General features: G+C 43.0%; 1 protein-coding gene across 3 annotated transcripts in view; it reads right to left on the reverse strand.

Annotated features, from left to right (window-relative positions):
* Positions 1-1,990: 1,990 nt before the first annotated feature.
* The window catches only part of LOC138953446 (adipocyte plasma membrane-associated protein-like), a 21,496-nt gene continuing 4,000 nt past the window's right edge, over positions 1,991-19,486 (reverse strand). For all 3 annotated transcript variants that reach the window (XM_070325257.1, XM_070325256.1, XM_070325258.1), the window contains exons 3-11: positions 14,700-14,815; positions 14,028-14,123; positions 12,865-12,984; positions 11,277-11,451; positions 8,708-8,851; positions 8,106-8,304; positions 7,422-7,665; positions 4,683-4,807; positions 1,991-3,799 (exon numbers count right to left, since the gene is read on the reverse strand). In XM_070325257.1, coding sequence (XP_070181358.1) covers positions 3,281-3,799; positions 4,683-4,807; positions 7,422-7,665; positions 8,106-8,304; positions 8,708-8,851; positions 11,277-11,451; positions 12,865-12,984; positions 14,028-14,123; positions 14,700-14,815 — 1,738 coding nt within the window. In that variant the 3' untranslated portion in view covers positions 1,991-3,280. The remainder of the gene's footprint in view (positions 3,800-4,682; positions 4,808-7,421; positions 7,666-8,105; positions 8,305-8,707; positions 8,852-11,276; positions 11,452-12,864; positions 12,985-14,027; positions 14,124-14,699; positions 14,816-19,486) is intronic.

The following is a 19,486-nucleotide window of genomic DNA, read 5'->3' on the forward strand; positions in this document are numbered from 1 at the left end:
ATGTTGCATGGTGTTACTTCAGACTTTATTCTCAAATGTTACAGAAGGATTTGTCGCTGTCATTTGCCCTCTTTGACTGAGATGGATTTAAACCGTAAAATTTGTCTAATTTAATCACGTTTAATGCGAAAAAATGTAGAAAAATCTAAGATCCTGTCACAAGCAAACCCTCGTCTAAGAAAATAATTTGCTCTTTTCTGAACACAAAACTGCAATCAGAAATTTCTTACACTTAGCGGTTACGCAGGTTTGGGCGTTTAAAGATGTCATATTTGGCGGCCATATTGGAACGTTCCCATGGCAACGGCACATCAGAATTTGCTATTATGCATATTTCTCTGACCAGGAAATCATACCTAATATATTCTGACCAAAAAAAGATCAGCTTAATTGTAAACAATTTGTTTCCTTCTTTGACCCCTGTGTCTCCCCTTTTTGCGGCGCAATTCCAAACCTACTCTTGCGTCGGTTGATCAGTACTCTCAGTTTGTGCTACAATGGGCGCGGCCGGTTGGCCATGTTTGAAAATAGTCCCTGCGTGACGGGCAGGTCACGACACATGTCCTTTCTCCGCCAGAATTTAGTGCGCTCTTTGGCGACAATGCAACGTGACAGAGACAGTGATAAATGGATGCCGCCACCTACACGGCAATTAGTGACTTGTCTTCTGTTGGAACGTGGTTTCTGTGCGTGTGGAGTGGAGGGGGAATGTGTGTAATGAAGGCAGAGAAGGAGAGGGATAGTGGTAGTAATGTAAGCGGTAGTGTGTGGACTGGAGGGGAAGAGTGGAGAGGGGGGTGGTGGGGAGGGAGAGGGACAGATGGAAAAAAAGGGCGTTTGCAATGTTCGTCTTTTGTGTGTGAGTTGACAGTTACAATCAACTTTTTTTGTTTGTTCCTTCGTGTTTTTGCTGACGAGTTTGTCGGCTCCTGATATGACGAGAATTATTGTTGGTAACTGCGTGTCCTCTTTGTCCTTGCTCCACTTTGTTTGTTCTCAGTTCTACGTTCTGGTTTCCCTTTGTCCCTTTTTTTCTTCATTAAAAAACCCAGTGCTCCAGCACGTGATGGCGTTAGTCTCACGAATCTGTCACACTTTTCCGTGTATGTAATTTCAGCACCTTTTCGCTTGGTCACATACCAAAAATCGACAATCTGATTGTTGTGCAGACTGGGTCTTTTCGTGCTGAATTAAGTCCGTCAGTGACACCTTCGAAATCAATTCAAAAACGAAAAAACATACACTTTGCACGTGCAGAGTGTACTCACGGTAGTTTTTTGTTTTTTGTTTAAATGTATTTATCTTATTTGTGTGTGTGTGTGTGTGTGTGTGTGTGTGTGTGTGTGTGTGTGTGTGTGTGTGTGTGTTTTGTTGAAGCATGTTTTTTTTATCTCGTGTAAAAACCTGGACAGATCATGGATTGTGGGCACACTTGTATAAATTGGAGTATATATCTTTAAGATTTCATCAAGGAGATGTATGCCTGTTTTCTACGTGGTTATTTTTTGTCCTTTGTTCTTTCATATCGTTTATTTTGGTTACATCTCCATATTTGCTTGCTTGATTTCTTGGTTTAAATGTATTTATCTTATCTAAAAATAAGAATAACAAAAATCAAATAAATAAATGGAACGTTCGTGTCTCTTTGTTTACATTTTCAACGTGTGTTGTGCTATTTTTGTAGGGGTAAGGGTGAGTTGGGGGGCTGAATGTGGTGTATGTTTTGTGTGTGTGTGTGTGTGTGTGTGTGTGTGTGTGTGTGTGTGTGTGTGTGTGTGTGTGTGTGTGTGTGTGTGTGTGTGTGTGTGTGTGTGTGTGTGTGTGTGTGTGTTTGCTGGGCTCACGTTTGTATGTTAGTACGTTTGTTTAACGCGTTTGTGTGTGCAATGCTATAAAGAATAGAGTGAGAATGAAAACAAATGGACAAACAATAAACAAACAAAAAAACACCAACCAAAAGCGTGGAATCACTAAAAGCCACACACAGTAATTCGGAAACAAACTTTAATCCCGTTTTTAAAACTACAAAAATGTGCACAGATTTGGAAAAAAAAGGCCAGATGTAATCTTCTTTATGTCCCACTTACGCAAGACTTTACCCTCCCCCTTAAATAGCAATACAGGTTCTAAGATACCATACTATACAATATAACAAGGAAATGTAAGCCGAAAACCAAGAGCGCCTTCATTTTTTTTCGTTAGAAGGTAACACCCGCCTGATAGGTTTGTAGAAAGAGGTAAGTAACATTTATTTTTATACAAGAAACCCATCTGCATAGGCGAATGTTTTGATTGACTTAATCTGCAGTCGACAGTCAAAATACACCATCACCTTCCCAATAAAACAAGGACAAGAAAGAATCGAAGACTGAAACACAGAAGTGACAGGATGAGCACGATCATTATTTCTACTGTACATGGATGTAAATATTATAGAGCAAATGGTGGTGACTCAACAACAACAACAACAACAACAACAACAACAACAACATCAACAGCAACATCAGCACAAACAACAACCCACCTTCCCTCCTTTTTAGAATAAAAGACCAAACCGATAATAAAGGACAATCAGACAAGCAGAAAAAAAAGAACAAATGATATCAAGCTACACACTTTTTCATAAGAGTAAAATAAACTCCCACGAACAAACAAAAAAACAAACAAATAAAAAATGAAAAAAAATGAAAAAAGAAGGAGCAGTTGTTCTTCCATACAGCAAAAATCCCGAAAGCGACTCAATATAGTTCACAAACAAACAAAACAAAAAACAACAACAAACAAACAAACGAAAAGTTCAAAATGCTGAAAAGACTTTCCAGCTGGCCACATCACATCGTCAGCATGCAGACAATACCTGCATGCTAAAGGCGCCTCCTTCAGTTTATTTCGCAAACCAGCACCCCACAGTGTGAACACACCTTAACACTATGGGTCTCGCAGAATACTCTACGATGTCATTCACACGCACTACGTTTTGTCAGTCGTTAGCTTGATGATGTTAAATATAGAGAGATGTTTTTCTTTCATTAATTTTTTTCTGGTTTTCTTTTTTCTTTTCTTTTTTCCCCGTTGAAAGTGCATAAGGTTAGAACAAACTTGCATCAACACGTATAACATGTTCATAGAGGTGCAGCAGTAGTTTCAGCAGCCGGAGCCGCCGTAGTGTCACTATCAGTTAAATGTATGCTTTGTATGCTTGTTGATTTGTGCTAGTTTATTCTATAATGAATTTGTAAAGCGCCTGGAGCCAATTGATGGGACTCGCGCTATAGAAAAGTTATTTATTATTACTAGTAGTAGTATCTCCAACAATCTGCGTAGTAACTGACGCTGCTGGCTGCGTAGTACCAGACGCTGCGACCTGCGTAGTGCCAGACGCTGCTGCCGGCGTAGTATCTGACGCTGCTGCCGGCGTAGTACCTGACGCTGCTGCCGGCGTAGTACCAGACGCTGCGGCCGGCGTAGTACCAGACGCTCCAGCCTGTGTCGTTCCACCTGTTGCAGCCTGCGCAGTTGTTGCACTTCCTCCTGCCGGCGTAGTAGCGCCAGCCGAAGACGGTGTAGTAGCAGCACCACCACCAGCTGCGGTGGTGCCCGGTTGCGCGATGGTGGTGCCGGAGGCTGCGGTGGTGCCGGCAGTATCGCTGGGGATGGAGGGGGTGGTCGTGTCTATGCCGAGCTGCGCCCTCAGACCACTGACCTCCTGCTCCAGGGCAGTGACCCGCTTCCTGGCGTCCAGTTCCGCCAGTTTGGCATTAACCAGTTGTTCCACTAGGGCGAGCACCAGGTTGTCCACCTGCAGTGTCCAGTATAAGGGTGTCAGTGGCATGCATGGTACAGTAACAACTGTGGGGTTTCTAAAAACTACTGTGGGATATCTAATTACTACTGTGGACTTTAACTAGCATCTGCACTAAGGCTAGCACGATGCTGTCCACCTGCAGCGTAAGGGTGTCAGTGGCATGTATGATAACTTCTGTGGGATGTGTAAAAACTACTGTAGGATGTGTAAAAACTACTGTGGGATGTTTAATTACTACCGTAGAATGTCTAATTATACTGTGGACTTTAACTTGCATCTGCCTCTTCCACACATATAAGGGTGTGAGTGGCATGTGTGGTACAGTAACTACTGAGGGATGTGTAATCGCCACTGCGGGGTTTCTAATTACTTGCGTAGGATGTCTTATTACTACTGTGGACTTTAACTTGCATATATCTACAATAAGGCTAGCACGATGCTGTCTTCCTGAAGTGTGCAGGGTCCAGGTTTCAGTAGCATGTACAAGATACCATGGCAGAGAACACTACAAAAGAGCCTCCACCTGTGCAGCTATCAATAACCTTACTCTTTAAGCATGCAGTTAACTTCATGGGCGATGTCGACTTTGTGAAGTCTACTTCACGAAGCTCGCAACACTGAATTTTTGGTAAACGGACATTAGCGAAGTTTTCGCAAATTAAGTCAACTTGCGGGCTCAATTACGGACAGCCTTTGATTAATCGTCAGTTTGCCTATTATCTTAATTGTAATTATATCATAAAATACAAAAACAAAGAGATTGCCAACGTTCCAAAATTCAGAATCAAAATTGTAAATAATTATATCATGTTTTTATGTTTGAATATTCAGAATCAAAAATTTAATTATGTCATGTTTTTATGTCTGCAGCCTATACCATTGTCTTGTTCATTGGTATCAGCCGCTCTTGTATCTGCTTGAGGAAGTCCTCTAGCTGTTTCCGAACGGGGTCCTGAGGGACAGGAGTCGAGCTGCCGTCGAGGGGAGGTGCTACGGTGGTCGCTGTTTTGATAGATTGATTTGTGCATGAATTAGACAGAAAAAGACACATACAACGAAAGAAAAGACAGGAAAAATCACCACAGGCAGAATACGTTGAAGGGAGATAAGTAGGTGGGGGGGGGGGAGAGAGATAGTTGGAAGAGAGAGATTGAGAGAGAGAGAGAGAGAGAGATAGAGAGAGAGAGAGAGAGAGAGAGAGAGAGAGAGAGAGAGAGAGAGAGAGAGAGAGACTGACTATTAGGGTTTATACGATCATGATAATCAGAGACGAGAGATGATGCATGCGTGTCTTCGTGTTTTCCAAGCCCTGAGACTTTTGCTGTGAACGTGGGATCTTTTTCGTGCGCATGTGTGCACACGGGGGTGTTCGGACACCGAAGAGAGTCTGCACAAAGTTGACTCCGAGAAATAAATCTCTCGCCGAACGTGGGGATCGAACCCACGCTGATAGCGACCAACTGGCTACAAAGCCAGCGCGCTACCAACTGAGCTACGTCCCCGCCCCAAGAGAGAGATCAAATCAAATCAAATCAAATTTTATTTTACGAGGGTTGTGGTTGAGATGATGATGATGATGGAACTTTATTTTTCAAGGATAGAGGTTTAAGGCGACGCCTTTTCTTACAACCGGTCCTTACTTCTAATACAAATATCTAATAAATGATAAACAAGTAAAGCAACATGACAAATAAACAAAGTAAACGAACGAACCAGCAAACAATCGACAAGTAAGCAAACAAGCAAATAAACATAAACAATAAAATGGCAAAGTAAGCAACATACAAATCGAAAGCGAAACATGCAACATGTTAACACATGTAAAGTGATCGACGGTAAAATTCACACGATACCAACGTTTACACTAATGCTAATAATGATTATATGGTGTAAATGATAATGATGATGATGATGATGATGATGATGATGATGATGATGATGATGATGATGATGATGATGATGATGATGATGATGATGAAGTGATGATGGAAAATCGCAACATAAATTCCACATAATACATATAATAAAGAACATATTTGTGTAATTCATAAAGCTTTGCCAATTGTTGACAGCTACTTGCACGTGTTAAGACTAGTATAGCCATCTAGGTAGACATAAAATGATTATGCAGAGCTTGTTTAAAACTCTTTAGTGAGGTTAATGATCTTATTACAGACGGAATGGAGTTCCACACCATAGCGCCAGAGAAGGCTTGACTAGTTTTGAACAAATCAATCCTGGGTATTGGTGGTAGAAAATTGATAGACCCGTACCTTTCGGTGACTCTGTGAAATAGGTCCTGAATATAGATGGGCACTTCGCCATGATATACTTTATACATCATTACAGTCTTATTATACTGTAACTGTTTAACTAGCGGCAGGTAGTTTAGATTCTTTAACTTCAAATCAGCTGATAATTGTGGACCATTTAACATGATTTTAGCTGCCCGACGATGTAGAGAGTTTAATTTTTTCATGTGAATATCAGAGACGCCATCCCAAAGAGTTGATGCGTAATTAATATGGGATAAGATGTGGGCATGATAAAATAGTTTTAGTGTTGCGATATCGACATATTGCTTTAACTTTGATAGCAGAAACAAATTCTTGGATACTTTTTGACAAATATAATGTACATGAGATTGCCATTTTAATTCTTGATCGACTATCACACCCAAAACACGATGTTCCGTTACCTGCTGAACAGGTTGTGATTCCAGAGAAAGATTTAACTTAAGAGGTCGTGACTGGTGTTTTTGTCTTGTTGTAATAATCATGCTTTTTGTCTTTCCTGGGTGCACTATCATACAATTCTGGTTACACCAACTGTTGACTTCATTCATTTCAATTTCTTGAACAGTCCTACAGCTTGTGTGAAGCGTCGAATCATCTGCAAAAAATTCCGTTTTAACTTTGGAATTAGATATATGAAGGGGGAGGTCATTAATGAACAGAGAGAGAGAGAGAGAGAGAGAGAGAGAGAGAGAGAGAGAGAGAGAGAGAGAGAGAGAGTTGAAATTCAAACAAAGTACCCAAATAAATTAAAACTATACTTTCTCGAATAGCAGTGAAAATGTTTTTTTCTCAAAAACTACGCCTTTCGACGACATTATTCAATCTTGTCAGTCTTGTAGCTCAGGGCCGGACTAAGTTCGTTTGAGGGGGGGGGGGGGGTTCCAACTGAAGGCAGGGGTCCAAAGTCCACATGTTTTTCTCTGAGAGGTACATTGGATGGCCAGGGGGGGGGGGGTGGGTGGGGGGTTCCGGAACCCCAGGAACCCCCCCCCCCCCAGGTCCGGCCCTGTAGCTGCTGGAGAAAACATTAAAAATAAGAGTGGATCTTTTCGCCACATCTTCTTACATAAAATAGTGTCATCTTTAAAAACAATATAGTGTTCTTGCCGGTAAACCTACTTATTCTTTCTATTTAAAAAGGTCTTCAAATACTGACTTTTATTCAGGCTTTACAACATTTTTCAATCGAAATCAGCCAGAAAGAGAGAGGCAGACAGTGACAGACAGTGACAGACGAGTGACACACAGACACACAGACAGACACACAGACACATAGACAGACAAACACAGAGAAAGATCCAGAGAGTGAAACCACTGACTTGCAACCTCCGCAGGGCTGGTAGGGTCAACGGGAGCCGGCAGGTCGGACAGCTTCAGGATACCGATGAAGTTCCGCTCGAAGGATCCGATGTACAGCGAGTCCCCCTCCTCCTGCAGTTCGCTGACCGAGGTGTACAGGGTTCCCTTTGGGTCATGCAGGCTGCGGATAATGTTACCGTCCTGGTTCAACTCCACGGCGATCGCGTACTTCGGTGCCCGCGCCATCACCTGGTCTCGTGGCAACTGATTGAGGATACAATGGTTAGTTGAGTTTAGGGTTGGTTGATTAATTGGTTGAGTGGTGGGTAGGTTGGTTGATTGGTTGATTGGTTGGTTGGTTGGTTGATTGATTGATTGATTAGTGATTGGTGTGTTGATTGGTTGATTTACTGATTTACTGATTGGTTCGTTGATTGAGAGAGAGTGAGAGAGTTGAAGCTTTTCTCATTGTTAAACGATTGAACACACACACACACACACACACACACACACACACACACAGAGAGACACACGCGCACACACAGACACAGCCGCACACACACAAACAAACAGACAGACAGACAGACAGACACACACACGGCATACACACACACACACACACACACACACACACACACACACACACACACACACACAGAGCCATTCATGAAAACAAGTTTAAAAAAAAAACCAGCAACACAAACCCCCATAATGGCGCCTCTGATATTGGGCTGGTCGCCATATTCGTCCAACACTGACGGGTTTTGCTCGCTACGAACACTTGACAGTCCAACCCAGTATGAACCACGTGGTGTCTTCCGGACGTTGTCAACGAAACCGGGAAGGTTCTCGGCGAAGGTCTCGATTTGCCCACGCTTGGGAGAACTCTGACCGATGTACGCTCTGCAAGTCGAAAGAGACTGAGGTTATTTGCTGTTGAATTGAAATTCTGAATGATGGTCGTATTTGGTGGATGGGGTGCGTGTAGGGTCGGGTTTGTTTTGGTTGGAGAGGGTAGTGGGGAGATTGAACAGATAGACAAGCAGACACACACACACACACACAAACAAACACACACACAAACGATCACACACACACACGAACACATACAGACACATACAGACACACACACAAACACACACACTCACACACACACACATACACTCAGACACACACGAACACACGCGCACACGCACACACACACTCACACCCAGGACAAAGCAACCCCCCCCCCAAAAAAAAAATAGACACACACAAAACAACAACAACAAACACACACGCAACAAGACAACAATATCACACTTACTTGAAAATCCTAGCGCGAGCAGCCTCCGCGATGAGGAGGTAACTCTCGTCAGCCGAAAGCTCCAGACCGTTGGGGAAGTTGAGATTCGTCACAAGCTCCTGCACCTGTTCGCCTGGAGCTGAACGGGGGTTGTACACCAGAACTCTGCACATCATCATCATCATCATCATCATCATCATCATCATCATCATCATCATCATCATCATCATCATAGTTGTCGTCGTCGTCGTCGTCATCATCATCAGCGTCATCATCGTCCTTGTCGCCGCCATTAGTATCATCATCACCATGCAGCAGCAGCAGCAGCACACACACACCGATTGAGAGCAAAGTTTACAAAAGGTACAGTTTGTTCTCAACAGTACATACATTTCTTACATCTCTTAATCAATTCTCAATACACGAGCGCGCGCATACACACACCAGGGGCTTTGTAAGGGGGAGTGCACTTTGAATCGAAAGTGAATGTGATGGGCGCGAAGCGCCCGAATTTGCTAGGGGGGTCGGGCATGCTCCCCCGGACAATTAATTGGCCCAAAGAAGCAAAATGGTGCCATCTGGTGCCATTTGAACTTAGAAATGGTCATAGAATCAGCTTTCCAAAATCACAATTTCCATTTAAAATCACTAAAGACTTGATATATTTCTTTTTGCTGGAGGGGGGGTGCACATGCACCCTGTGCACCCCCCCGTCCGCCCCTGCACACACACACACACACACACACACTCACACACACCCCCCCCCACACACACACCCACACACACACACACACACACACACACACACACTTAAACACAGATATAGACGTACACGCACAGACACACTGACAGACATACACACACACACTCACACAAACACTCCCGCACATTGGCTTCACAAACGCACACGATTACGGCACAGAGATTATAAGCGGAATATCAGCGCACAAAGGCGACGAGGACCGCAACATTGTTTGCTCAAAATCAGATAACTATTAGGCGAGTAGACGGGCGCACAGGAGCAATGTAGCGTAGAATTCTCTTGATACATGTATATATTGAAAAAAGTCATTCCTCCCCGCCATTCCAACTGTTTCCATTGGAGTATTTCTCGGATTCTTTCGGTACACATGCACTCTAGCCGCTGTCAAGGTCGTTTGGGTTCGCTCTTTTGGGTTTTAGGTTGAAACATCCTTTTAAGTTGTCGTCTGCAGCTGTCCAATGTCTCTGCGAAGAGAGGCTAGCTCTCGGAAATAAATGACAGCTAAGACAAAAGAAAACGGTTATGTTAAAGCATAATGTCCCGAATTCAAGGAATCCGTTGAAAGGCGCCACATTTTGAAGGTGGTTTTAAATGCAAGGAACGCGAGTGAGGTAAGTTTCAAAAACACTGTAACTGAACCCACCGTCCGCACTCAAAGTACACTCTGTGGAAACCCAAGATTTGAAAGGTTAAAGTCATTCACAAATCAGAGAGACAAGGAATGCAGGGGATTTTTATTTCTTCTGCGTCACAATTTGGTCGAGGTGTGTGACAAGACAATTCACTGGACATGCAAGACAATTCACTGGACATGCGGAGAGGAGATTCATTGGACTGGTGATGGACACTTAAAACGAATGATCTTCAGTTATGAAATGACAGTGGCCATCAAGCCAAATTAACGTATAAAATGAAGAACATTTTCTGAAAAATTGTTCGTCGGCGGTTAGCTGCAGTCTGTGTTGGCGAAAGTGCACAGTCAAAGTCAATGCATGGAGCTGCGTAGCTATCAGCGGTGTTGGGACTCTTGTATTTTGTCAGTGGAACTGTGAAAGGTGTAACGCACACTGAGGTACTGGACAAGCACTTGTGGCCTCTGATAGCTAAACATTTCTCGACAGAACAGCTGTACGCTCAAGACACGATGCCACAGTGCAAAAATCAAAAACAAAAAACAAACAAACAACAACAACAGCAGGAGCGACCCAGGATTTGAAGCAACGAAACAACATCCCTGCATTTTCTCGTAGTCCTGAGAATCGAGGGATTCATCACCACTTATACGAGGGACTGCCGATTGATTAAGGTAAGGAGACGTTTTTCTAATATAAAAACACAACAACAACAACAACAACAACAACAACAACAACAACAACAACAAGATGTTGTTGTGGATAAAGAGCCCTGGGTGAGGGAAGGGGTATGACATTTTTCAGTTCAGTAGAAAAACAAATACTCGTGAAATGTCTTGCTACACAGTATCCATTGTAAGAACTAGGCCTACATCAGTTCTTTGTCCAGAGCGGCCTGATCGGCGAACTTGCACATTGACGTGCCTTTCAAAATTGAATTAGATTTTCTCAAGAATATTAACATTCTTATTTTAATTTTGGGAACAACCATTCTTCAACTGATAATTCTTAGTCCGAAACGGCTTACTGGGCGTATTTGAACAATGGGCGAGACAACGATGGTTGTGCTCATGAGATTCAGGAGATTATTTTGATTTGGAGAACGACACCTACATCGGTTTTTGGACAGCCCTATACAATGTTTTTGGACAGCCATGTACATGTTCAGAACGAACCATAACGCTATCTGACTTACCGTCCCGACGTCTCCCCTTCCAGAATGATTTCGAGGTATTGATTACGGGTCCATTTTGTGGAGGAGGACGTGAAGAAGATTGTACCATCTCTGGCCACGGCCAGGTCGTTGATGAAGCCCAAGGTTTTGTTGTTAACCCTTTGAGACCTTGCAAACACCAGCTGCCTATACTGACCTGTCAATCACACATGTTGGACATAGAACCCACCTGTCAGTCACATGTAATAGCAGGGATATGTTTATGAATGGAAATAAGTGATGTATGAATATTTTAGGTCATCGTCTTGGTGAGACGCGACTTAACGCGTTTGTCTTATGAAGTCTTGTGTTAAAACATTTAATCAAAACTTGAATTAATGTAAAATGAGAGAATAATGTAAAAATGAGAGAAAAACAGCCCAAAAAAGTACACCGTATTTAAGAAAGAAGTTGCGTAAGGCGAAATTACTACATTTAGTCAAGCTGTGGAACTCACAGAATGAAAGTGAACGCACTGCATTTTTTCACAATGACCGTAGTCTGCCGCTCGTGCAAAACGCAGTAACACTTACGAGACTGTTTAGCGCGGTAGTGGTTTCGCTGTGCTGCATAGCACGCTTTTCTGTACCTCTCTTCGTTTTAACTTTCTGAGCGTGTTTTTAATCCAAACATATCATATCTATATATGTTTTTGGAATCAGGAACCGACAAGGAATAAGATGAAATTGTTTTTAAAACGATTTCGTAATTTAATTTTAATCATAATTTTTATATTTTTAATTTTCAGAGCTTGTCTTTAATCCGAATATAACATATTTATATGTTTTTGGAATCAGAACATGATAAAAAATAAAATAAAAGTAATTTTGGATCGTTTTATAAAAAAATAATTTTAATTACAATTTTCAGATTTTTAATGACCAAAGTCATTAATTAATTTTTAAGCCTCCATGCTGAAATGCAATACCGAAGTCCGGCCTTTGTCGAAGATTGCTTGGCCAAAATTTCAATCAATTTGATTGAAAAATGAAGGTGTGACAGTGCCGCCTCAACTTTTACAAAAAGCCGGATATGACGTCATAAAAGACATTTATCGAAAAAAAGATCTGGGGATATAGGAACTCTCATGTAACATTTCATAAAGATCGGTCCAGTAGTTTACTCTGAATCGCTCTACACACACACACGCATCTGTAGACACACACACACACACACACACACACACACACACACACACACACACACACACACACACACACACACACACACACACACACACACACACACCACGACCCTCGTCTCGATTCCCCCCTCTACGTTAAAATATTTAGTCAAAACTTGACTAAATATAAAAAGGGAAGTACACGCTGAAGTCTAAATATCAACAGCAAAACTGGTTGTCTCTATTTGGAGCGCTTACGTCCCTTTGTTGATTAGATCTTGTCGTTATTTGCCTCCCTTGGCTATGATTACCCTGCAATGTTCCGATTTAGCCCAGTGTGGGGTACACAGGCCGAGTGAATCGTAATTGTTTGCTCTCTTTCAGAATTTGACGTCACTTCAACAAAGTTAAGTCAGAAGTATGCCGATAACCGCACAAATTACTTACCAGTGACAGGGTTTATCCGAAATATTCCATTGTAAGCGTCGGCTACCACTAGATATCCTTGCGGGTCTGCTCGTATGCCTAAAGGTCTTCCACATGCGTCTTCCGGGGCGTTAGATCTTCCTGCACAGAAACAAACAAATTCCGCATCAGAGATCTTTACATAACGAGATTGGATCACACGTAACACGTACGTACAGTTTGCAAAATAGCACGACAAAAAGTCGCACGTTACAGAGCTAAGTAACTACCCTAAATTACAGGGGGAAATTAAACATTACGAAACTAATTGGCAAACGAAAGCTGCATAATCACATTCTAAAAAAACCTTTTGCTTTCACATTTAAAAAATAACAAGGCATTTGAAACTCGCTTAACAACATGATAAAAGACGCTTGAAACTTACTCACTGAAGAAAAAAGGTAACGTGCTCGTTAAAGAAATTACAACGATACGTCAAAGTTGCTTAAAGAAAACACAAACCGACTCGATACTGGGGTGCGTAAATTACTCAAAAAGGTGGTAAAAACACACGCGCAACTTGTTCACTGAGAGGGTTAAAAGGCATTGTTAACACGAAGGCACATTAACGTGCACACAGCTAAGTTGTCACAAATAGACAGACAGACGAACTGACGAGGGGACATACAGACAGGCGGAGAGACAGACAGACAGACAGACAGACGAACAAACTGACGGTGGGACAGTGAGACGGACAGACAGAATCCTGGTGATCGATAACGTACCACAGCTAGGCACTGACATTCTACGTACCACAGCTAGGCATTGACGTTCTACGTACCACAGCTAGGCACTGACATTCTACGTACCACAGCTAGGCACTGACATTCTACGTACCACAGCTAGGCATTGACATTCTACGTACCACAGCTAAGCACTGACATTCTACGTACCACAGCTAGGCATTGACATTCTACGTACCACAGCTAGGCATTGACATTCTACGTACCACAGCTAGGCATTGACATTCTGCGTAACACAGCTAGGCATTGACATTCTACGTACCACAGCTAGGCATTGACATTCTACGTACCACAGCTAGGCATTGACATTCTACGTACCACAGCTAGGCATTGACATTCTACGTACCACAGCTAGGCATTGACATTCTACGTACCACAGCTAGGCATTGACATTCTACGTACCACAGCTAGGCATTGACATTCTACGAATTCTCCGGACCTGTCCACGAGGGTTTATCTCCACCACCCAGCCGTCCGACAAACCCGTGTAGACGTACCCTGAAAAAAGAAAACGGTTGGTAAAATATTAAATTAGTCAGATTTATTCAAAACGGTTTATAATTCATTGGCCACTTTATAGTCTATGTGTTTGTGGAACGCTTTCAATCCAACAACCAACACACCGACGAACAATGCAACACACCAACAGTTTTTAAATTCGACTGTTCGCCTTTTGCTTTTGAGCACTTCTTTGAATGACTTTGTGAGTGAGACCACAACAACAACATGGAAACAGAAATTGTTTAATTCTTTTGGCTGACGAAATAGCGTTAAGTAAATCAGGAAAATCGTCTTTTGGGTTACAGAAAAATGTGATGAAAACGACAGAAAGACGGTCTTGCCGACAAGCAAAAACAAAGAGAGAGAGAGAGAGAGAGAGAGAGAGAGAGAGAGAGAGAGAGAGAGAGAGAGAGAGAGAGAGAGAGAGTGAGAGAGACAGACAGACAGACAGACAGACAGACAGAGAGCAAGAGAGAGAGCAAGAGACAGAGAGACAGAAACAGAGAGAGAGAGATAAAAACAGATGTACAGATACACGGACAGTCACACAGAAAGTCATACAGACAGACGTACCATTGACCACCACCATAGACTCTGGTCCAGCGATCATGTTGTCAGCAAAGCGAACGGCTTTGGACAAAAAGCTGTTGGGAGCCAACGCACCCTCCAGCCTGGGCGGCTTCGGTAAGCTGGAAAAAAAATGAAAGCCCAGCATAAGGTGGCGATACGTTTTTGGCCTAACCATTGTGGACGAGCTAGATTGACAATTGGTGAAACAACTTTACAAACAGACACTGGATCATCTACAAACGATCGGTCCAGCAGTTTTATAAAAACAGATACAGGATAATAACACAACGGTTGGTGCAGCAGTTTTATAAAACAGACACTGGATCATTAGACAACGATCGGCTTTTTTTTTTATACAACAGATAATGGATGGTAATACATTCGGTGCTGCAGTTCCATAGAAAAACATAATACAGACTACTTAAACAACGATCGGTGCAGCAGTTGTATTAAACGGACACAGGATAATTAAACAACAAATGGGTCAATAATTTTCGTAACCAGACAGCACAGCAAGAAACAGATTAAAACAAACAAACAAACCAGCAAACAAACAAACAAACAAACCAGCAAACAAACAAAAAACACAAAACAAACTCACACAAATAAACAAACAAATACTTGTAACTTGAGAGAGAAAAGAGTAAGAGACAGAAGAACAAAATACATTCTGCGTCAAATGACCAATATTCGTCGGCACTTTGATGTCATGCTACATTCCAAGTCTGTTTAATGACCCGGATAAGTCATCATAAGATCAACGCTATATTTCGAGATATTTAATTCTCTTTCCATGTTATTTCCCTGGGATTTATTCTGTTCTCCACGTGAAATCTTATATTTGTTTTAGAGCAACATTAAAAGACCACACAAAACTGGGGAAAAAAATTGCAGAATCATATATTCAAATCTTTATGCTCCTTTTCATTGTCATTTCACTGGGGAACAGAGACTTCGGTTGCTATGGAATTGCGAGAACGGGAAATCATTTTGTTTTGCTTTGGTTTGATTAACGATATTTATAGTAATCGATCTTAATACCCGTATTCGGAAATAAAATGGTGTCTTGTGTACACAATGAACAATTAATTCTTCTTCTTCTTCTGCTTCGTGGGCTGAAACTCCCACGTACACTCGTGCTTTTGCACGAGTGGAATTTTACGTGTATGACCGTTTTTACCCCGCCATTTAGGCAGCCATACGCCGCTTTCGGAGGAAGCATGCTGGGTATTTTCGTGTTTCTATAACCCACCGAACTCTGACATGGATTACAGGATCTTTTTCGTGCGCACTTGGTCTTGTGATTGCGTGTACACACGGGGGTGTTCGGACACCGAGGAGAGTCTGCACACAAAGTTGACTCTGAGAAATAAATCTCTCGCCGAACGTGGGGACGAACTCACGCTGACAGCGGCCAACTGGATACAAATCCAGCGCGCTACCGACTGAGCTACATCCCCGCCCCTAACAGTTAATTCTAAGATAGACTTGATACGACAGAAAATATCTACTCAAGCACACCTTGAATAAATTTCCTATCTGTCTCTAATCACTCGTTTGCTTGATTCCAATCGTGGTCTCTTTTGACTAAGGACAGTTTAGTTAAGTACTTGAGATTATTTTGAGAGAGAGATAATCTCCTCTTTCTTTTGACTTCAAACGAAAAATCTGCTTTTGTTGTACAACCCCAGCTTAGAAAATTGACTTGTTTTAGTCCTTAGCCGACATCACGATTGTTATCCCAGATAACAAATGTAATACAACTTGTCATTGTTAGACATGTAAAGCCTTGGAATCACGCCCTGTTCCACCCTATTAATCACAGGAGATTCGTATCAAGAGTGTTCTCTTCCGATCTTTTGATTACGACAAATCGAAGAGCCTCATCAAATGTCACAAACGTGCGAAGGTCCGGGGTTCTCGTGACCGGAAAACCACATCCGTCCACAGTTCGTGACATAGAATACCATCAATTGTCACGCCTGGACAGTTGGTAGGAAGAGGGAGCGGACCTAAGCTTAAAGGCACAGTAAGCCTCCCGTAAACCATCACAGATACTGTCAGGCTTTTACACACAGTACAAACACCCTTCCATTTGAACGCTCACCAAACGGGAACATCCTAGGTGCCCTCCGTAAAGAGCGAGCAATTTTCAAAGAATTTATTTTTGCGTGGTTTATCTTACTCCTGAGCCATCGTGAACCCGTGTGATCAAGTTTCCCTTTTTCACAATGTAGTTGTCAGTTAGTAATTTGAATGCGACTCTCTGTGAGCTTATCTACAATAGCACGTTATAAAGTACTTCTGACTATGCACGAAACAAACGGCTGTGGTTCACAAGAACTCTAGCGATGGCTTTTGACTGTTCAGAGGAACTGGCGATAGGTATAAACCGTCGTCTGCTACGAGAACCACGACCTTGCGTGACCCTGCTTCCGGGCTTTTCTTTTTTTCAAACTTTCAAAACTTCGAAATGTACTGATCTTGTCTTGATGAAAAAAGAATTCCTTTATGATTTAAGAATAACAACAAAGAAACTGTGAAGAACCGAATAAAATACAAACTTGAATAATGCCTTTTCAGAATAGAAAATATTATCAGCTATTGTGTTTTCAGCGTAGCAATAGGGTCCGATATTTAGACGAGACAAGTATAATGCCGACGAGTCGAAGACGAGTCGCATTATACACTGCCGAACTAAAGTTAAGGGCCAGAAGAAGAATCATCTCTCATAACACAACAAATCAAAGCAACACCTTCAACCCTTGAAATGTTTTAATACGACATGTAACCGTTCGAGTCATGTAAACAAAATCACCAACAAAGAAATTTCATTTGCGCAGCAACCGTCGGAAGTACCCCACCCCCCTTTCGAAAAGTGGCAAGAAAGTTCTGTCAGTTTGTTCAAGTTCAGTAACGGGTGTGGCCACCCCGGGCTGCAAGGCATTCACCGATCCGTGAGCGCATTGAGTTTACATGGTTCTGGAGCATCTGTTGAGGGATTGCCGTCCACTCCTGCTGCAGGAATCGGAAGAGCTGGTCCACATCAGCAGGTGGGGGGGTGATTGTCCCTCACCCGGCGTCCAATGATGTCCCAGAGGTGTTCTATGGGCGCCAAGTCGGGGGATCGGGCTGGCCAGTTCATCCTCACAATCTGCTGACGCTGCAGAACATCTTGGACCACCCTAGCGCGATCAGGGGTCGCGTTATCGTCTTAGAGCATAGCGCCGGCACCCATGGCTTGCAGTGTAGGGATGATTTGAGGCCTCACGATTTCATCCCTGTACCGCACGCCGGTAAGATTGCCTCTAATACGGTACAGGGGGTCCTCCCATGCAGATGGAAGCCAGCCCACACCATAACTGAACCGCCTCCATACCTGTCATGTTCCTGGACACAGGCATCGATGAAACGTTCACCCGGACGTCTCCAAGCGCGTATGCGGGCATCACAGGAAGAGAGAGTGAACCGGGACTCGTCTGTAAAGAGTACCCTGCCCCACTGCTGTCTGTTCCAACGCCGATGGTTGCGGCAGAACGCCATTCTGGCCCGGCGATGACGTGGTGTGAGGGGCGGACGGACGACAGTTCTCCTTGAGTGCAGGCGCACCTCACGCAGACGACGGGTCACAGTGACGTTGGTAGCGGCCCTGAAGTTGCTTATCAACGTCCTGCGGGTGTTGGTTCGGTTACGTAGAGCCAAGAGCTGGAGGTAGCGATCGTCTCTTCGATCTGTACATCTTGGGCGCCCAGACCGAGGTCGCTCAACAGCACTTCCGGTAGTCTGGAAGCGTTGGTGGAGCCGCTGAATAACAGAGTGGCTCACTCCTAGCCGTCTGGAAACTTCTCTGCCAGACACGCCGTCCTCGATCCAATGTTGTCAGTTTCGTTCTTGGAGGCATGCTTACTCAGAGCTCTGGTGCGCGCCCCTAAATACCCATTCCTGTGCAACTTTCGTTGAGGAGTTTTCAGTATAGCCATGGTTTGCTCGTGCACCATGCCAAACACCGACTGCAATACTGCTTCTTCAGCTAAAGTCGAGCAAATTTTATAGGAAATTATCGTGTTTTGACAACCTTTTCACTGCCCCTAAAAACGGTGTTGCTGAACTGCAATGCGTGCAAAACAAGGTCAGGCACGTGCAGCAGTGAGACAGGCTTCTGGAAAACCCAAGTTGGCCATTTTTTCGTCATGCAGTGTTGGCATAAAAAATAACAACGGAAAGCTGCGCAAATCAGAGGCCGGCCCTTAACTTTAGTTCGGCAGTGTACTTGTTCGAGTCTAAATATCGGACCCTATTGCTACGCTGAAAATACAATAGCTATTATATAGCTGTTCTGACCTTGATTTGTTGTTGCAGACTTACAAAATGACAGTTTTTGCGTCGATGCGTTGATCTCAGGTTTTGATAGCAGACGCCGTTTCTTATGTGCATTAGTTTTGCGCAGGCGCGACACTGACTTTGAAAAAAAACCTCGATTTGACAACACAGCTGTTAAACAGCTTTTTATTAGTTCATTCGTATACAACAACAAAAAGTTTGAGTTTTTTTAATTTTGAACAAGACTACTTATGAAGAAGACCAAAACACAACATCAACGAAAAACTAGAAACAACTGAAGAACTAGGATGCAACAAGGGGAGGAGAAGAGAACAGCTAATCCGTACAACGCGAGCAGACGGCAGCGAAGTTTTCAATGGCATTCATACTTGTCTCGTCATGAAGCGAATTTTTCAACCTCAGTTATAAACGACTACATGAATGTTAGTGCCATGGGTTGTACATCAATA

The sequence above is a fragment of the Littorina saxatilis genome, linkage group LG17 (genome assembly GCF_037325665.1).
Source record: "Littorina saxatilis isolate snail1 linkage group LG17, US_GU_Lsax_2.0, whole genome shotgun sequence".
Lineage (NCBI taxonomy): Eukaryota > Metazoa > Mollusca > Gastropoda > Littorinimorpha > Littorinidae > Littorina > Littorina saxatilis.